This window comes from Xenopus laevis, chromosome 1S, assembly GCF_017654675.1.
Source record: "Xenopus laevis strain J_2021 chromosome 1S, Xenopus_laevis_v10.1, whole genome shotgun sequence".
NCBI classification, from domain to species: domain Eukaryota; kingdom Metazoa; phylum Chordata; class Amphibia; order Anura; family Pipidae; genus Xenopus; species Xenopus laevis.
Window position 1 is genome coordinate 26,044,738 of NC_054372.1, and position 21,141 is coordinate 26,065,878.

Here is a 21,141-nt window from a genome sequence, read left to right on the forward strand (position 1 = left end):
GATAACTTACCATAAGAGGACTGGGAAGGAAATTGAAAGCAATTTAACCCTCTCTGGAGAAATATGCATAAAGCCATTTTAATAAGAGGAAAAAGCAAAATCTTGTTTAAATGTGGTTTAAATAGAAAGTGGATGTGACTTTTATTGTGTGAATTTCAGTTCAATTAAATTCCGGAAACCTTAATTTGTAGTCATAATCGGATTGGTTCCTGTTAGTTATGCTGTACAATCATTTTTTTTTTGTTTTTTTTAAAATAATGATAGCTCAGTAAGCAAATATTCTGCCCTTCTCCAAACAACACACAAGCAGCAGAAAGGTTTTTTTTAAAAGGCACTAGATATGTAGCCGAACTTTGTCATTGGATTTTCCTGAAAAGAAGAACCTGAAGCTGACCGTGCTTATTAGAAAGTATTAAAGGGCTATTAACTGCAGTACTCCAGTAGTATAGTCACCTTTCCCTTTTTATTTCTGCAGCCCACTTCCCTATGTTTATATATTGAACTAAAATGATGACATCACGGTGAACTCATAAGTGTAAACAACTTTCTCTTGCTGTCAGCGTGGAAATGAATGGCCACATCTCCCTCGTGTGCATGTGGGAATCTCATAAGGATCTGCTGTGGCCTTTTCTAAAGCTGTAACACATTGTGCTCCATGATCTCATCCCTCTTGCTCATGCCACGAGTTAATCCCCCAGTGGCAGGATAAATCAATCATGTCCGCCAGTATAAACACCTATGATGGCTTCATTCAATGTGAATATTTATGCAGGTGTTCAGCTCACTACACAGACAGTACTTGGATCAGAGACGGGTTACATGTGCCATGGTGCTTGTGTATAGTGTAGGCACCACTAGTGTCATCTTGGTACTCTTAATTAGTCTTTATTGATTTGTTCTTTACATTTTTTACCATTTTATTCTGGTCCTGCAACTGGATATTGGAGGAAATAAAAAATAAAAAGAATGACATTCATCCTATGGGTAAAAATCCCTGCTCATGTTCATTTGAAGGCAAAGCCATGGATTAGAGTGTGGCTTCATTAAACATACTTCTGCCTCTACTAAAATCATTGTACCATTGTATATGAGATATTCCTTGCTCACTGCTTGGCACAACTCTCCCTCTTTCTGCTCATGAGTGTCACACAAGGCATATACCCTCATTCACTCACTCACAGGGACTGTGCTGGCACTAAGAGAGGTTGCTAAGATTAAAGCAAGAGTCTGTTTCTGTCCCTGGCCATTGATTGGGGCAAACCATAGTACTGCATTTACATCCCCACCCAGTTAAATCTTTCTCCTTTGTATATCAGAGATTCCTTGCTCACTTTCTGCTCATGAGTGTCACACAATACATATACCCTCATTCACTCACTGGCAATCCCTCTTTCTGCTCAACAATGTCATATAAGGCATATATCCTCATTCACTCAATGACAGGGACTGTGCTGGCACTAAGAGAGGTTGCTAAGATTAAAACTGGAGTCTGTTTCTGTCCCTGGCCATTGATTGGGGCAAACCATAGGACTGCATTTCCATCCCCACCCCGGTAAAATTTTCTCCTTAAAATAACACAAGCAGTTTTTAATCCTACTAATAAAATAATCTATATTAAATTAGCAAACTGACAATATATTTGTCGAAATATTTTGGATAATTTCTGTATGTCTGTCAGTTGAGCAAAAGCCTGCTGGTGTAAGGATTGCGGCTGGCCCTGGGAATAGACGAGACAGTGTATAGGATCAGTGGAGGGGAAGAGGCAATTAAAGGGATACTGTCATGGGAAAAAAATTTTTTCAAATGCATCAGCAGAATTCTGCACTGAAATCTATTTCTCAAAAGAGCAAACAGATTTTTTTATATTCAATTTTGAAATCTGACATGGGGCTAGAAATATTGTCAATTTCCCAGCTGCCCCAAGTCATGTGACTTGTAGTCTTACCATTATCTCCAGCCACTACTAAACGCTGCTAAACTAATTGGTACAATCCGACGTGCTGCGACAAAGTGCATGCGTCAAAACGCATGCAACGGAAATAAGGTAAGAGATAGAAATGTCGGATGAAGTTGCAGCATTGATCCGACGCGACACGACGAAGTTGCAGCGTTAATCCGACGCGACACGACTGTCGGATGCAGACCCACTGTGCAACGTCTGTATCCGACAGTCGTGTCGGATCAGCACTGTGACTTCATTCGACAATGCATTGACTTACCTTATTTCTGCGTTCGGATTACACTTAAAACGTATGTGTAGTCCTACCCTAAAGCACACATTCACTAGTGCACTTGTTTGCTATGGGCTGATCCAGCTGAAAGCCAGGCAGTGATTAGGGAACCTCTCCAACATTTGAAACCAGATAGTCCTCTAGATGATTACTACAGACAAGTGAGGTGAGTCCTTTTCACATGGTGGCTTGATGCGTGTGAATTGGGTTCTTTAACACGGAGAGAGGCAGCTGAGGCCGCAATTTCCAGCATCCTTAGCTAGTCTTTAATTTGGAAAATGTTCTCTTTCCTTTATTTTGCTTAACAATGGCAACTGTGCTTCATCATCACCCCTCCTTTTTATTTGTAGGTCCACTCAGAATGCACCATTTTTATTTTAATGCAAATCCACTGTAAACTGGATCCTGCTTAGCTTTGACTGCTAGCCTTCTCTTTTCATCATGGGGTACATTTTATCCTGGCCTATCAGATATTTGTTTTGCTGCGGATGACTGATAGATACTAACTACCCACTGGAGTTTGTGTACCTGAGATTCACACGGATGTTATTACTTTATGTCAGATTACCATGTCCAAGGGCTTGGGTATCAAGATTAGTGAAGAGATGAAAAATATATTGTGCAAAACACTGTAACATTATCAGATTTGGGACAAAGACTATAGTGTTTACATTAGGAATGATGCACAGTCTCTGTAGAGTGGTGTGTAACTGTGTCACACTGTATAAATAAAGGATAACCCTAACAATACTTAATGGAAATACAATTTTTTGTTAACATATTTGCACCACCCAGTGGTTCATCTGCAGAATGCAGTCACCTTGGTTTGCAATGAAAACAGCTGTTCTTTGTGTTGTGCAGGAGCATGAGCATGTGCGACATGAGGTATGAAGAAGAGGGGAGTATGTTGCCTCACAGCAAGGCACACTACGATCATCTAGAGCAGGTCAACAGCTTGCTCAAGGAGGAGGATGACACATGGCAAAATGTAAGTATGCAAAGCATTATATAATACGTTATTATGGCATAAACACTGGAATTTCTTCTTGAGGCCCACTGGATTTATTCCCCATAGTGATGGCTATTCTATTTGATTAATCAACTATTCAGTGGGCCTGCTGCTGTGTCACTTCACCTGAAAACCGTGTGCTAGAAGATATTCAAATACATTTTACTTTCTATCGTCATTAATAGATGAATTCTTTTCCCATGACTGTAACCTGGTATTTTTCATACAGGACCTTGCTCGGTGGAAGACAAGGAGGAGAAGCGCATCACAGGATCTGATCAAGAAAGAGGAGGAGAGGAAGAAGATTGAGAGACTGATGAGCGGAGAGACTGAACTGTCAGAGCGTAGGAAAAGCATAAAAACGTATAGAGAGATTGTGAAAGAAAAGTAAGTCATCCTCTTTCAGTGATAGACCTGACAATATCAATGGGTGACTGTCACTAGAATTTGTTGGACATAACATTTGTATGATTGCTGTAACGGCCAGAACATTGTCTGATTTGTTCTTTTGCTGCTTTATCTGAATGGTTAGTGGCAGGTCGGAGTTTGGGATGTCTAATCCGATTCAAGGGTAAAATCTGTACATCTATGGCCATCTTTATACAGAAAGGAGAGGGAGGGCAAAGCAAGAATGGAGGGAAAGAACAGGGAAGGGGAACTGGTTAGATACCCTGATGGGCTGTTGAAATGTGCATTTGTAGTGATCAGTTTAATCGAAGATAATCCAATGAAAACAGATAGCACTATAGGCATTATATAGTTCATGTTTATAGCTGGAGAGCTCCTCAGTTCTATGAATTTATTCTTTACTAATCTTGTAGAATAGGTACTGCTGTTTGCTTCCATCTCTGGGGAATCAGCAATTTAGCTTTGTCTAGAAGGTGTATTTCAACAGAGCCTAGGAAAGTGGGCAACCGTTTAATTACATGCAAAAACAGTATATAAGAAGGATCATCTTGGAGATTTTAGCCAAGAATGGGTTGTGCTGTCACACAGAATTGTTGATAATTCTTAGAGTGACAAAGGGAATATGTTACAGCCCTTTCCTAGCTTTTCTCCTCCTTCCCTAAGCAGTAGAGCTGAAAGATCCTCTTGGCATCTACTGTATGGTTTAAAGACTTATCTGGTTAATGAAAATTTAACAAACTCATAATCTAGCGAACTCTCCCTTAAGGCGGCTGAACAGATACCTGTCCACCCGATTGCCAACAACAGACCGTACTTTGTATGAACACTAAATTGCCGAATACAGGTTGAAAGCAAAAAGTAAAGGTCCCAAAGATAAATATGTTATACTTTCAATCTACATCGCCTCTAGATAATATAAATAATCAGATGTACCATGAATTAATTGTGACACAAGCATACAGCCAGCTCTGTTTGAGGTGTATATGTTATGTTATATTGCTGTTTTCTTTTATGCAATAGAGAACGTCGAGAGAGAGAACTGCACGAAGCCTACAAAAATGCCAAGACCAGAGATGAGGCTGAACATATATTACAGAGCTACATTGAAAAGTTTACAATTAGCGAAGCTGTTCTTGAGGGATTAGTGATGCCAACATTTTTAGAAAAAAGCCAGTCAGTGGAGCCAAGTTTATTGTCTTCATCAGAGGACCCAAACCCGCTGAAATACCTGAGGGAACAGTCTTTGCCATCACCAAAATACACTTCCACTGTTGAAGCAACGGTCTTTCCCAGCAGCCCATGTGAAGCAAAGAGTCCGACAGGTCTAATATCACCAAGCAAAAACATTAGCTCAAAGACTGTGCCTATGCTAACAGCCAAGCCTTACTCCCAGCCCAAAAACACCCAGGAAGTCCTCAAGACATTTAAGGTAGGGTTATATTTATTGTTCTATTTTAAGTCTGAGAGATAAGAAAGCTGCCACTGAGGCAATTATCACTCCCCCAATCTGCCTAGTCAGCACTATATTTGTATTGACCTCATTGATGGGTTATTGTAGCTAATACAACACTGGTTGTTCTAGATTTTCCTAGGCGGCAATACCATGTGGTTTGGTGATGCAAGAGTCTTGGCAATGAGACCTCCTCTAAATGTCTTTATTTTGGACAAATTCAGGTGGACGGAAAGGTGAATCTCAACGGGGTGGAGGAGCAGAAGGGAAAGGAACATGAAAGCCAGACATTTGCCCCATCACTAACCCAATCTCAGATGTTTGAAGGTGTAGCCAGAGTTGATGCTCCTGTTGTTGAAATAAAGAAAGACATAGCTTCCATTGAGCTTAATCTGGCCAGACCAAACAACCTGAATTTGTTACATGAATCCAAAGTAAGAGCATGGTTCTATATAGCACTCTTGTTTTTTATTTTGTTTGACGCTATGAATGTTACCATCTTAAAATTTTATGTTAAGGTACCATTTCTCAAAAATGAACATCCGTCTGATAGCCATATAGTTAGAATCAAATGCTGTAATAATCTTGTTTTAAGGAACTGTATTAGACATGTGAATGTAAAGGAAGACTTTTTTTATTCTTCATTATTACCCACAATCTAGGTCTAGTTGTTAGTGTCAGACTACCCCATGTAGCTTTCAATAATAATCCAATGAGCTCCTTGGAGAAGGTTATACCACTCTGTGGGGAGACATGCCTATGACACATAGAGGCCCAGTAGCGATCCTAGAGGGGGCGGGCCCTGGTGCGTGACGCGCAGCCGGGCCCCGGGCCCAGTCCCCCTCCATACGGCCGCATTTGTTAGTGGCGCATGGACTGCCTGGGGCCCTGAGTGGGTGCGGGCCCTGGCCCGCTCGCACCCCCTGCTCCCCCGGTAGTTCCGCCACTGTAGAGGCCCATTTATCAAAGGTCAAATTTGAATTAATGTGATTTTTCTTCTATTGCAAATATACTCATACTCATAATTTGACTGGGAGGTTATTTAAGAAAAAATTAAAAAAAAATGTGTCTAATATTTGATCTAATGGTTCCGACCCTACAATTTAATGATATTCAATTTGTACGAATCAAGTTTTTCTCCTGAAAAAAAACTTGAATGTCAGGCTATTATCATATATATAATATCTCCAAATGGCTCAACGGCCTCTGACATTGACTTGTACATGAACTCAACAGGTTTTAGGTGGCGAATATTGAATTAGGACCTTTTCCATGGTCAAGTTTGCATTCAAAAACGGGTGGATTAAAAGTCGAATGTGTGAATTTTGAAACTCAAAAATTTGAATTCCAATTTACTATTCCAATATACTATAAATCTGTCCCATACTGTGTGTTAAAAATTGGACTCTGTGTACTATATTCTTGTGCGAGGACCTTGGGCTACACTGAACTAAATATGAGCTTCTGGCTTCCTCTGTCCTTCCTATAAACACCGCTTTGCCCAGCACCTTTGCCTTTGTACCTTCATAAAAACAAAGACCCATCCTCTTTTAATTTAAAGAAAACTAAATAGGTTTGAAAATTGAAAGCTTATTTAAATGTATCTTCTACACTGTGTTCTTCTGCTTTATAGAGTCTCCATGAAGACAGTAATCACATAAACCAGGAGGATGAACCAGATTCTCTTGTACTTGAGGAAAGTCTTTACTCTGTGGAACAATTGTCAGAAGGTTTGTAGATAATTCCCTATTGCTATTGGGAATGAGTATCAATTGTTAAAAGCAACCTTTGAACAGCTGCTAAATCTGACTCCTCTCACGTTGGTTGGTATCAGGTTTAGGCCTCAATATATTGTTACTCCATATAATCTGCTCTTCTGGTCCATCCTCTGTACACTGGATCAATCATTAGACAATTAATGGACCTAAGATACCTTTTATTACACACTACTTGTTTTGAGCATATTCACCTTTTATCACACTTGATAAAGGACACCTATTTAAACTATTAGTGTTTAATAAAAGTCCATTGCAGCACAGCAGAGCTTGATCTTGGGTCTGTCCTCCATTCCTTGTCTTATGATAGAATCAGACTCATATTTTGCCTCCTGTAGTCTTGAAGCCCTCCAGCTGTTGCAAAGCAGCGCTCAGAATTTTCTTAGCCAGCAGATCCCTGAGGGAGTTGAATATGGTCATTTGCCATTAAATGAGGGCTGAACATTTGCACCCTTTTATGTTGATTTTTGAACCTTTGCCTAGTGCTACAACTCAAAATTTTTCATGTAACCTTAACATGTGATTTCATATGCGAATATATTTAGTTTGCCCAATTGTTTTTTTTTTTTTCAAGGTAACACACAGTCTAATAGCACAACCCAGGATGTACCTGCTGTGAGCAGTATAGAGATTCCACCATTGACTGTCAATGGGACGGATACTGAGGATGAGAGGAAGGTGGAAGCTGCCGAGCTGATTATGCATTGGGTAAAGTGGATTTATACAATGATAGAAATAGTCTCAATGATCAATTTGATTTTTCTATTTTCAGCAGACAAAATAGGAGGCAGTACTGGGCAATTAGTTGTTTCTCTTATATTTAATTATTCTGTGACTGTATTTTAAATTTAGCATTGGAGTGCTGACACTGTACTGGTTCCTTGCAATTCATACCCAAGCTGTCAGTGCCTTGTTAGATCCGTATTCCTTTATCATTGATGACATATTCCCTGCAAGCGGAAAGTTGGAGTGATATCCCCCTCCCTCCCCAGCAGCCTAACAACAGAACAATGGCAGGCCTGGATTTGCAGCAAGGCCGCATAGGCCCGGGCCTAGGGCGGCAAAAAAATGGGGGCGGCATGCCGCCCAGCCGCACTATGGGGACACGTGTGTCCCCATTCAATTACAGCAGCTGCGCCGGCGAAAACGCTGGCGCGCTGGGAAGGGGAGGTGAGGTGGGCGCTAGGACCGCGCGGCTAGTTCCATCCTAAAGTGCAGGCACAAGTCACATGACTGGGGCAGCTGGGAAACTGACAATATGTCTAGCCCCATGTCAGATTTCAAAATTGAATATAGAAAAATCTGTTTGCTCTTTTGAGAAATGGATTTCAGTGCATAATTCTGCTGGAGCAGCACTATTATCTGATGCGTTTTGGAAAAAACATGTTTACCCATGACAGTATCCCTTTAAGTAATGAGATTTAGTTCCATGTATTCATAGAAATGCCAAAGTACACCTTGCTGGTTGGATCCAACATATTCACCTTGGGACAATCCCTCCCAAGTACCTTCTGCTGTAACATTTTGTTAGTAAGTAAGTTCCATGGAGAGTAAAGTGCTTTAAATATGGTTTCAAAATTCATACAACTAGGGCAAGGTGTTTAGTATTTTGCGAGAATCAGTTATATTTTAATTCGTGTTAAGGCCTAATTTATCTTTTTTTTTTATTGTTATAAGTCTCTGGACTCCAATTACAGTGAAGCCAAAGAAAATTCCTTACAGCCTTTAAAAAGTTCTGAAAATGTAGACGAATCCTCCAAGATTAAAGTGAATGGTAAGTAGCAGATATTTCTTCCCAGTGATTGTTTAGCAGAGGGTTATTCTGAGTGATACTGACACTTGCAGGACAGAAGCCATTCAGACAATTTTCATTTCACAACAGGAAAGCTCCTGAGGTAGGAATAATGTAGTGATGTACTGAATTCAGGATTGCTGTTACATTATGACTCCCATCCTTGGCTGGATAATAATACAGTGTTCTGTGTAGAAGTCTGTGCATAAGTGTCAGACCTCAGATTTCCTGAATTCTGATAGATTAGGGACCTTTTGATATGAAACATAACAAAAGTGGTATAAAGGTGATACCTTTATTGGCTAACTAAGATGATAATCACAGCAAGCTTTCAGAACATTACAGTTCCTTCTTCAAAGCTGGTAATTTTTTATGTTTCATATCAAAAGCTCTTCCCTATAACTTTCTCAACGGGCTAACACGGTGCAAAAAAACGTTACCTGGGACTAATACAGACTAATACAATATATATAGCTATATATATATATATAACAAGAACTCCACAGGTAGACGGCAGTTCTGGATGGATTTATTGGGAAAAAGGCTGCTGTATACCGCCTAGTGTGTTTTGGCACTGTATCCCTTAATCATAGGCTATCGTAGGCCCTTAATCACAGCCTATGATTAAGGGATACAATCCCGAAACGCGTTAGGTGGTATACAGCAGCCTTTTTCCCAATAAATCCATCCAGAAGTGCTGTCTGCCTGTGGAGTTTTTGTTATGCTTACAGTGGGGACACTGTCGACTGAGCACCTGGACGAGGGGAGTATCGGTGAGCTGGAACGGTCGGATCCTGTGTTTCATTGATATATATATAGGTTCTAGTGATGTGCGGGCCGTTCCCATACCCGTAGGACCCGCGGGTTGGACGGGTTCTGCCTGACCTCACACTCTTCCTCGCGGGTGGAGGGCGGGTGCGGGTTGAGCTCTTCTTCTGCTCTCTTTGCTCACCCCCGTCAAATGCCGGCTTCTGACTTCTGGGTTCATCTTTTAAAGACGATGCGCCTGCTCGCCCCGCCCCTTTTGTGACATCATCATCGGGGCGGCACGGGTCTATAAAAGAAACACGGAAAGTCGGATGTGGACAGGCGGGGGCCAAGGGAAAGGCGGGTTAGGTTCGGGTGCGGGTTGGGGGAAATACCGACCCGCACATCACTAATAGTTACATCGTTTATTTGAATTGAAAAAAGAAAAGTTCAGCCATTTAAGTGTGTAATTGCCAATTAGTTCTGCTCTTGTTGTGTCCTACACTTTGTACAGTTTATTTTAATAAGTTGTCTTTGCCCTGCCTCTCAGAATCATCAAACAAAGTACAGCTAAACATTACGCTTCAGACCCGGAATGCCTGGAGACGATCCCAGTTTTTTTTGCAGCCAGGTACCCGAAGTGTTGGTCTGCTGCACTCTCTCCTCCCTTGCACAATGACTGGTGTGGGGCACTGGGGGCTTCATCAGTTTCACCCTTTCTGCTGTATGTCCTCTCCTACTTCCACATTAGAAAACACTGCATCTGTGGAACAAATAGCATCTTCCTTAGCAGCTGCAGCAGTCTGACATTGCTGGGTTTAGCCAGGCATTCTTTGCTGAGATATGCACAGAATCTCTCTTGTTGGACTAATTTCCTTGTTAAAATAGGCTACTGTTTCAAGTAAGAAGACGAGGGTTGATATTGGGGAGGGCTATAAGATGTCGGTATCCCTGGGCTTATTGGGAGGAGGGTAATTTTAAAACAAAATGTTTAATGGTTCTGCTCATACTGGTACAGATAGCAGGCCCCTAGTCTCCCGGAATAACTGCAGGGAAATCCATTGTGGCAGCAGGAGTAGTGATGGGCGAATAAATTTGCCTGGGCTGAACTCGCATCGAACTTCCGCATTTGGCGCCGGTGAATAAATTCACAAAACTCCTGCGAAAATTCGCTGCCATCAAAAATTCTTGGATGCGCGTCTTAAAAGTAGGTTGCGTCAACATCGCCACGCGTTAACACTATTCGGACCGCGAAAATTGCTGCGGGCTTCAATTTTCAAATTTCACAAATTTTTCACCGTTTCGAGAATTTCACTGAAAATTCTGGAATTTTTCGGCAAAGCGAAACGGGAGAAATTCGCCCATCACTAAGCAGGAGCTGTGGGGCAGAAGAAAACATTGTCAATGCAGTCCTGGGTGTAAACCCTTAATTTAGTTATGTTTAAAGAAAACCTTCAAATTGCATGATTAGATTAATAACTTATGTAAATAAAAGCATAGCTATGTGATCTATTATCTGGAAACCAGTTATCCAGAAAGCTCTGAAATAATGGCAATTCCATTTTACTTTTTTTTTACTGATTTTTTGTAGCTTTAATGCATGCTTCTCTAAAGATGACAGTTTTTGTGACATTATTTACAATATATCAGGTTATTATCCGGCTGTCCTTTAATATTTTGCTAATGTTGATCATGGTTGATGGAATCGCTGAGCTTGAAGCCTTGCTTGTAGAGTTGCATTAATCCTGCAAGTTTCTTGCTATACATCAAAGCAAAATATATCAGATGCCATCCCTTATATTGATGCCTTGGGTGGAGGTTGCCTGTTTATCCCTTCTTGTGCCTGTGAAAGCACCAGTTCCTGCAGAAAGGAATCTTCTCCTGGTGGGACCTGCCCAGTGAAAGCAATGTACTCTAACATGCTCTAATACTATCCCAGTATTTTGGCAGGAACAAAATGAATAATGTTTACATGTTCTTCAATTATGTTCTACATGGTCAATAATGTGTTGATCTGTTCCTTCCAGTAAGTATTCGTTTAACTGAGCTGGTGCTTTAAGAGTAAATCCAATGCTGATCCATTAAAACCCATTGAACTTTTTTGTTTCTTGGATGGGGAGTATTGGAGTATATGGTGGTTGTTGCTTCAAATGAATTAGAATTGTCTTTATCTTTTAGTCTCATAAAACTGCACCAAGTTGGGTCATTAGCCTTTCCAGAAGAATGGATGCAAGAAAGTTTTTACTTATTGTAAATGTGATAGTCGGGCAAGTGCTACTGTAACTAATTTCTTTTTTTTTTCATTCCAAACAGTGGATATAGAATGTACAGAGAAGTCACCAGTAAGTCATTTCCATTTTGTAACATATTAAACAGGAGAAATGTTGCATAAGAGTGATGAGTGATCTTGAGAGCACTTGAGAAAGGAGGCTGTGCCTCCGAAACGTTGTGGGGATCTCAATAAAACTTCAACCATTTAGCACGAATGCTTCTGTGTGTGCCATCTGATTTTCTATAAGTATAGTGATGAGTGATTTGCCTGCAAAAGTGAACTATTCTCCCTATTGGTAAATCTGTAGCACCCCTTCTGCCCACAACTGTTCCAACATGACTACTCTGCACCTCTTTGCTCCCCAGATGGCTATTGTGCTCTGGAATGCACCATCAACAGTGAATTTGCACCAACACTTAGGGCAGATTTAACAAGGGTCAAATTTCGAGTTTATGAGAGTTTCTAAAAACTCCCATAAACTCGAAATTTGGGGGGGGGAACGACCTATGGAAATTTATTAAAAAATTGTCATTTTTTAAACTCGGGTGAATAGGATGGACCTGCAAACTCGAATCAAAAAAAAAGATTTTTTTTCAAAAGTTCACTAAACGACTCCAAATTGATTGTATGTATGAGGTCCTTCCGTAGGCTAAAACACCAATTCAGCAGGTTTTAGATGGGGAATAGTCGAATGTAAATTCTTAAAGGGATAGTACATGATAAATCTCGAAATTCATATTTCGACTATTCAATTCTATCCTTGATAAATCTGCCCCTAAGTGTTTAGCAAATCAGTCATATTTCACAGCCATAAATCTCCCATTGGCTTAGCAAACAAATAGAATAGAATAGCAGCTCATAGGTAAGCAGTGTTACAAGAAACCATGAAATGTCCTAGTGCTGCAACACTGACCCTCAGAAGAAACCAGCCAGGAGATGGCCATCTTTGTCTTGGCACTCGCAGATAACTGTAACACAAAATTGACGGGCACAACGTAGTTCTATATTCTAGTACAGTCAGTATATGTAATATTTTGCACTGGGTACTTACCCAATGGAGTAAGTATATGTGTTAGTGTAGTAAGATAGGTCCCCCTGCCCATAGTGAAAACATGTATAAATGTTAGTGGAGCAGATAATGTATTTAAATGAGTTTCAAGGGATGCACTATTTTTCTGATTCTTCTGGAAGGCACTAGTACCCAATCTGAATTCTCCTAACCGATTCTGCACATGGGACCCAGAAGAAGAACGCAAAAGGCAAGAGAAATGGCAGCAGGAACAGGAAAGGCTTCTCCAGGTGATTGGTTGTGCTTTGTGCATTGTCATCTTAATGCAAGGGGTGGTGGGATTTCTCTTTCTCTCTCTCGCTCTCTTTTCTTCCTCTCTGTTTCTCTGTATATAGATACCGGTAGATAGAAAATCAACTGAATCTCTTGGGTATATTTTTCAACAGGAGAGGTACCAGAAAGAGCAGGAAAAACTTAAGGAGGAATGGGAAAAAGCTCAGAAAGAAGTAGAAGAAGAGGAAAGGAAATATTATGAAGAGGTACTAAGTGAAATATTAAATGTGCTTATTTCAGATAACTACTAAGCAGGAGGGCTTTTGAGGTGATACCAAGTAGCCACAAGAATGGATTTTGAATTATTTTTTTCCCAATGTGGGACGTTGAGCAGCCACCAATCCTTAAATCTTAACTACCATTTGTCTGAGGCAGTGCTCAGTTCTCTCATACAGTAGATTTCCTTCCATAAATAAGAGCTTTGTTGTGCTGGTGCTTCGCTTGAATTGTTACTATATAGTTGAAGGTGGTTGGCCCTCCAGACCAAGCACAAAGCTTAATTTCTTAAGAGATTTTGGGTGTGTTTCTCATTTCTTTCAAGGCTGTGACCATTCTTATAATTCCATCTATGGCCTGTTCCTTAGCTTATCTATAGAAATCCCTTAAGGGTCAGAGCACACAGGCAGATTCAGGGAGTTTAGTTGCCCGGCAACAAATCTCCTCTTCTTCGGGGCGACTAATCTCCCCTAACTGCCTTCCCGCCGGCTAAAATGTAAATCACTGTCATGATGGCACTCGGCGCGTTTCGTTTTCCGAAGTTGCCTCAAAAAGAAACTTCAGCCGACTTCGGAAAACGAATCGCGCCAAGTGCCACCCCACTGGTGATTTACATTTTAGCCTGCGGGAAGACAGGGGAGACAGTTCGGGGAGATTAGTTGCCCTGAAGAAGAGGAGATTTGTCACCGGACTACTAATCTCCCTGAATCTGCCTGTGTGTCCTGACCCTAATTGGTGACTGACTCTGGAATGTTGACCTTGTCTTGTAGGAAAGGAAGATAATCGAAGACACTGTGGTACCTATCACTTTATCCCCAAATTCTAATGTGCACTTTAATATCTCTGAAAGAAATGGAAACTTTATTCCAGCACTTACAGACCATGCCAAGAGAGATCAAGAAAATAACAATGAAAAGGTGAGACCACGTTTTTCCAGACATCTGCGTAAGGTTCCAAAGCTATAACATCATATCACACCAGACCCACATTCCGATTCAGATTCCTACCTTATATGCAGTACCTTAGACCCATGAACAATGCGATATTGACATATAATACAAAAAAAATCTAATATATAATATAATCCCTGTGTATAAACACTGTTACCTTACCGTTAGCCTCCGCCAGAGAATCATTCATTTAACAGACCTACATTTGGGATAGAAAAACCCACAGTTAAGGGATTGTTATTCTGAAGGACAGATGTAAAAATGAGGACCAAAGAGGCCAATTAGGACTAGGTGCAATTTAAAGTGCAATCACCATTTTTTTTTACCCCCAATGCAGTGTTTTTTCTCATGATTCCAATGTAATTGTTCTCACAACGGGAGATGCACCTGATGTAATCGTGACAATGTATCAAAATGAATGCCGTTGCGTTTGCACTTTCAGTGCAAATATACAGTATCTGCTTCACTTCTAAATGTGGCCATACATCGGCAGATTTGAGCTGCCTATAGATGGAGTTTTCTGTATATTGTGAATGGGACCATCCGATGGGTCCCCTAAAAGGACAGATTTGATTTTCACGTCAACTTGTTGATACGGTCCTTGCCTGACGACCTCTTTTCCGTTTGTTTTGATCCAATGGTTTTGGCTCTAGGGCCAAGCAATTGGGTTAACCCAATATCTTTAAGATGAGAATTCATATAGTGTTACTGCTAAAACGTTTTCATGCTAGCTGGGAGACAGGCAATTGGCCAGTGATTTTGGTTATTGTTCATTTTAGTGTGTATTCAATATACACCAAGCTAGGTGTGAAGTGACTGCAATTGTACACAGTACTACTGTATATCGCAGACATTTGGGGCGCCATATTATCACCACTGTATGTGAAATATCATTACGTTATGTGTGCATTAGCCTCCGCCTTTTATTCATTTAGCATCACAATATGAACTTGCACACCTCATGCTCCATGAATTGGGAGAGTTTTCAAGTCATTTATGCACTGTTTGAATTAAGCTTTTAACAGTAACCCTATATGAATTCTCCTGTGTCTTAAAGTATATGAAATTGTTTTTAAAGTATATGAATTGTTGATTAGTGGTATTAATTTAATGAATTGTGTATAGTAGAATGGCCAGACACTTTCAATGAAAGTTGTATAAAAGTGTTTTCAAATTGTGAGTTCATAAATTACTGAGAACGCAGTATATTTGTTTTCGTTCCCAAAAAAGTAAATTGTAGCTGCTTCCTGGTCCCCAGCAGAATCTTTATTCTGACTGTAATATTCCTTTTTAATTTTTCATTAACCCAAAATCTCTCACCTTTGGTGGGCATTTCAGGGGAAAGATCTGCTTGTTTATGACCTATAATGTATGGACACCTTAAATATGGTTGGTTTCATCCCAACATTCAGCAAGACCTTGACATGTGCCTATTCTTTCTGCCCAATGGCTTATATTATATTTAGCCTTGGAGTGCTCCACATACACCTTGTGTATTTTGGTAACTCAGTAGGCATTACTGGCTCCATTACCATAAGGTGGAAGCTGCATCAAAATAAGAAGATGTTGCCCCACTAAATCCTTTCTCCAAACAAAGGCATAACTGTGGCCATAGAGAATCCAACACTCACTATATAGGGGTGTTAGAGTTCAGTAGCTAAGAGTGGAGTAAAGATACAACAGTTAATCATATATCATGAAAGTTGTGTAGTGCAAATCCAGATTAGCACCAGTGTGGTGTGTGGTGGTGGCGGCATCACCCTTGGTTTTCATGAGCAGGGACTGGGCATTGTCTTTAAATATAATAACAAATATTTGGTGCAAAATACATGGAAATTCAGCTAGAAAACCTGTTGTAACTTTGCTAAAAACTGAAGCTTGGAAGAAAATTCTTCAGTGATCGATAGTGATCCCAAACACAAGGAAATGGTGAAGGTCCTACAATGACCTAGGATCTGTTCTATTTGAAAATTGTGGTGACCTTCATCCAACTAAGCTGAACAACAGCCTGGGGCAAATTTGCATGTAAGACGGGCAAAACCACCCTGAACCGTGTGCAGAGCTGTTACATACTTATGTCTAAAGGGCTGTTATTGCTGCACAAAATAGTTTCACGGAATATGAATTGTGGGGTTTATGATCTTTTTCTTTTATTTGCAGCTAATGGCAGAGTCCAACAGAGCGATAAAGAGCGAGATACATACGCAGAGCAACGTAACACAGCAGCAGCTTTTCTATACACAGGAGGGGTCAATGCTTGCTGCTGAAGAGACGCAAATAAAGGGAAAAACAGAGTAGGTGTTTTTATTGTTGCTCTGAAAGATTTGCGTTGAATGCTTGAGCATATTGGTGTTTATTAACATAGGTGCTAAATTGCGCCAGCGCAGTAGCCAGTAACAGCCAAACAATAGTTTTGATCAGTCGAGTACAGAAAACAAAATCATACATTTTACTGAATTCCTTTTGGACCTCAAGCGAAGGCTTGAACTAAAAATGTTCAGCAAACTCTTACCTAGAGCAACTGATATAAACTAGGGCAGGCTAATCTAAGACTCCAGTTCTATAACATTTCACTGTGGACACAACAGTATTGGAACATTAGGTAATGGGTGGCCATCCTAAAGGGTATTGCATATGGGAGACCTTTTAATTACAGCCACTAACTAACACTAACTACAGATGAAGCAGACCCTTCAGCTTCAGGGGGGCCAGGAGGTATAGGGGGCCCCATGAGGCCAAAATAATGGGTAATATCAACATTTATTGGTAAGAAAGGGCAACCTCTGGTTATGTTGGGGACCCTAAAATTAATTTGCTGTGGGGCCCAGTAACATCTAGTTACACCACTGCCTATCAGCAAATATCTCCAAGGATATCCACTAGCCTAGCTCCTGGCTTCATGAGCCATAGCTATAACATTTCCCTTCAATACTGGGCAGCTAGAATTTAGGTAAAATAAAGGTTGCACTTAAGGGCAGAGACACAAGCTGTGATTTGGGGAGATTAGTCGCCCGGGGACAAATCTCCCCGAACTGCCTCCCTGCCGGCTAGAATCTAAATTGCCTGTGGGATGGCACTCGGATCGCTTTGTTTTCCAAGGTCGCCCTAACTTTCCTCGTGAGGCAACTTCAGAAAATGAAGCATTCTGAGTGCTATCCTGCCGGCGATTTACATTCTAGCCGACGGGAAGGCAGTTCGGGGAGATTAGACGCCCCGAAGAAGAGGAGATTTGTCGCCAGGCGACTAATCTCCCCGAATCGCAGCGTGTGTCTCTGCCCTTATGGAGGTGTATTATTTTAACTCAAAATGTATGTAACTATGTTACTGACTATAAGTATTTGACCTAAAACTGTTGTGTGAATGACAAAGATGAGATTTTTTATCACTGATTATTGCATTTGTATTTTCCCTTCAGGAAGCGGGATGCGGAACCATGCAACCATGTGCAGTCTAATGAATGTAACACACCCACCAGGTTAACCTTGCAGGCAGGTAAGGAACAATCTGCCCTTGTTAAAATAGGGCAATAGCCAGTCCAGGTTTTCAGGAAACATTGCATTTTTGTTTCATTCACACCTCTTGAATAATCAGTCCTTGAAGTAATATGAGCTATGAATTTCTTTCTTCTATTTTATTTGTATATGCCTCCTGTCCCACATTGCAGCTTTTTGTTTTCTCTGGTCTTTATTTACCTGTGGTACCAGGTGTGGGAGGTAGTTGAAGCAATTCATCTTCAATCCCAGTTCATCCATAAATGAGTCAATAATAGTTTACCAGTCATTCCCACACAAATATTATATATATATATGTGTGTGTGTATAAAAATGCTGTAATAGCAGGAGTCTGGCGTTTCGGCTACTACCCTAGCCTTTCTCAAAGTAACACAGGTGAAAGCAAACGCTCTATTTACAGGTGTAAGGGCAGGAAAGGGTAGGGCATTTGTCTAAAAATGAGACAAGTGAAACAACAACAAAAAAAACAAGGTGATGTGGGAAAAAATAATAAACTATCAACCACTAAAGTAAAAGACTTCACAAATTAATTCAAAAGTAAACCAAAAAAAATAGCAACTAAGCATTTTGCTAATAATACACAGTAAGTCATAATTCAAGATTGCAAAAGCTCATTTATATACATTATAACAATACAAAAGTACTTAGAAAACTGCCAAAAAGAGATCGTAAAAACCTGAGAGGAAAATAAGCGGAACAAATAAATATCAAGGTAACTGGATAATAGAAGCTTTATGTTCTAATCCCATGTAATACTTGCCATAATGCTATTTGTTGGCTACTATCTTCTAGGATTTAAACAAGCGACGTCATCAGAGTCAGGTCTGCCTGGGGATCTTGAATCACTCAAAACTCCCGTCGATGAAAATGCTGCCCATCAGAATATGTCTTCCTTAATATCCACAAGGGGGTGAGTTTGTGCATGAAATGGAAGGGAAAATATACGGATTATGGTTCACGTCTGGGATTTGAATTAGTTTGGGGGGAGGAAGAAATTCTAGAGGGCAGTAGGTTGGTGCAATGGCTAGCACTGCTGCCTTGCAACATTGGGGTTATAGATTGATCCAAACTAGAGTACTATATGCAATGAATTTGTATGTTCTTCCCTACTTGAATGGGCAGACTCTGGGTTCTCCAGTTTTATCCCTTGCTCCAAAAACATACAGAAAGCTTGAGTGGTTCCTGATAAAATGAATTGTACTTTGTGTGAATGTGATAGGGGCCTTTAGATTGTAAGCTCCACTGGGGAAGGAACTAATGTGAACAATGTATAATCTTTGTAAAGAGCTGCAGAATATGTTGGCAACAAATAAAGAAGTATAATATATTAAGGGTACATTATTAAAGTGCCTGTACCCAAACAGATCATAAGGCTATTTATTCAGACGATTAATTGCAACTATAAAATGTTTGAAAGCCCCTTCCTGTGGAACAATAGACAATAGTCGATTGATGGATGTTTGCAAAAAAAGCAAATTCACAAGTTGACCATATTTTCCCTATTAATCAAAATGTTCCTTACTTTACTGCTGCATTGCCCACATTTGGCATTTATTATAGAATAGTAAACTTTTTTTTTTAAAGTGATACAGTATGTTTCAAAGAAGATATTTGTGTCAGTTTGTCAATCCTCATTCTATTCAGTGGGATGTTTTAGCTCAGTGCTGTTTAGAAGGGCTACAACCCATCCCAGTCTTTGTTCCCTGATGCTGATTAAGCCTAAGAAACCATTTTAAGAATAAATGATTTTCCTTTGTTTAGTGGAGCTTTGTTCCATTTACAGGCTCACAGTCTCATTGGTGTTGTAGTGTCACATCCAGGATCCCCAACCTTATTTGCCCATGAGCCACATTCAAATGTAAAAAGAGTTGGGGAGCAACACCAGGTGTGCTCCGCCAATGAGGCGAGCTGAGGCGCTCGCCTCAGGCGGCAGCGCCAGATAAGTTTCCAGGGGCGGCAAAAAGCCGCTCCTGTCACTTTAAAGAGCCGAATTTCCGGTTTTGAAACCGGAAATTCGGCTTTACTAGTGCGAGAGAGCGCAGTTGCGCTCTCCGCACTAGTGTTTCTGCGAGGGGAGGGGCGGCATTTAAGGAGCCGCCTCAGGCGGCGTCTTCATTAGTAGGGATGTAGCGAACGTCGGAAAAAAAGTTCGCGAACATATTCGCGAACTTGCGCAAAAATGCGAGCGGTTCGCGAACGGTTCGCGAACCCCATAGACTTCAATGGGAAGGCGAACTTTAACATCTAGAAAAGACATTTCTGGCCAGAAAAATGATTTTAAAGTTGTTTAAAGGGTGCAACGACCTGGACAGTGGCATGCCAGAGGGGGATCAAGGGCAAAAATGTATCTGAAAAATCTGCCTGTGTGTGCTTGGAAGAGATAGTGTAGGGGGAGAGCTGTTAGTGATTTCAGGGACAGATGATAGTAAGCTTGCTGGCTAGTAATCTGCTTGATACTGCTCTGTATTGGAGGGACAGAAGTCTGCAGGGATTTGAGGGACATTTTAGCTTAGGTAGCTTTGCTGGCTAGTAATCTACTGTTCTCTTTAAACAACTGCCATACGTTGACCTTGTAGGCATTGTTTGCCCAGTTTTTTTGGACGCAGCCACTGAAGCACAGTTGCCAGAAAAAATATGCCATATAAATGCTGAAAATAGTAATTTTTCGCCATACGTTGACCTTGTAGACATTGTTTGCCCAGTTTTTTTGGACGCAGCCACTGAAGCACAGTTGCCAGAAAAATTATGCCATATAAATGCTGAAAATATAAATTTTTTTGGTTGCAGCCACTGAAGCACAGAGGCCAGAAAAATTATGCCATATAAATGCAGAAAATATGCATTTTTTTGGTCGCAGCCACTGAAGCACAGTTGCCAGAAAAATTATGCCATATAAATGCTGAAAATATAAATTTTTTTGGTTGCAGCCACTGAAGCACAGAGGCCAGAAAAATTATGCCATATAAATGCAGAAAATATGCATTTTTTTGGTCGCAGCCACTGAAGCACAGTTGCCAGAAAAAATATGCCATATAAATGCTGAAAATAGTCATTTTTTGCCATATACGTTGAGTCAACGTATGGCAAAAAATTACTATTTTCAGCATTTATATGGCATATTTTTTCTGGCCTCTGTGCTTCAGTGGCTGCGGCCAAAAAAACTGGGCAAACAATGCCTACAAGGTCAACGTCGTTGACCTTGTAGGCATTGTTTGCCCAGTTTTTTTGGCCGCAGCCACTGAAGCACAGAGGCCAGAAAAAATATGCCATATAAATGCTGAAAATAGTAATTTTTTTGGTCGCAGCCACTGAAGCACAGTTGCCAGAAAAATTATGCCATATAAATGCTGAAAATATAAATTTTTTTGGTTGCAGCCACTGAAGCACAGAGGCCAGAAAAATTATGCCATATAAATGCTGAAAATATAAATTTTTTT

At 40.5% G+C, this 21,141-nt stretch overlaps 1 protein-coding gene across 7 annotated transcripts in view; it reads left to right on the plus strand.

The window, feature by feature from the left end:
- The window catches only part of limch1.S (LIM and calponin homology domains 1 S homeolog), a 173,504-nt gene that overhangs the window by 138,329 nt on the left and 14,034 nt on the right, over positions 1–21,141 (plus strand). For 4 of the 7 annotated variants that reach the window (XM_041579446.1, XM_041579447.1, XM_018243116.2 and 1 more), the window contains 15 exons: positions 3,093–3,219; positions 3,470–3,627; positions 4,669–5,077; positions 5,323–5,532; positions 6,732–6,828; positions 7,448–7,581; positions 8,551–8,647; positions 9,963–10,043; positions 11,726–11,754; positions 12,876–12,983; positions 13,140–13,232; positions 14,013–14,159; positions 16,353–16,486; positions 17,608–17,684; positions 18,497–18,614. In XM_041579446.1, the coding sequence (XP_041435380.1) occupies positions 3,093–3,219; positions 3,470–3,627; positions 4,669–5,077; positions 5,323–5,532; positions 6,732–6,828; positions 7,448–7,581; positions 8,551–8,647; positions 9,963–10,043; positions 11,726–11,754; positions 12,876–12,983; positions 13,140–13,232; positions 14,013–14,159; positions 16,353–16,486; positions 17,608–17,684; positions 18,497–18,614 (2,019 nt within the window). The remainder of the gene's footprint in view (positions 1–3,092; positions 3,220–3,469; positions 3,628–4,668; positions 5,078–5,322; positions 5,533–6,731; positions 6,829–7,447; positions 7,582–8,550; positions 8,648–9,962; positions 10,044–11,725; positions 11,755–12,875; positions 12,984–13,139; positions 13,233–14,012; positions 14,160–16,352; positions 16,487–17,607; positions 17,685–18,496; positions 18,615–21,141) is intronic. The other 3 variants (XM_041579445.1, XM_041579444.1, XM_018243117.2) reach the window with 3 other exon arrangements.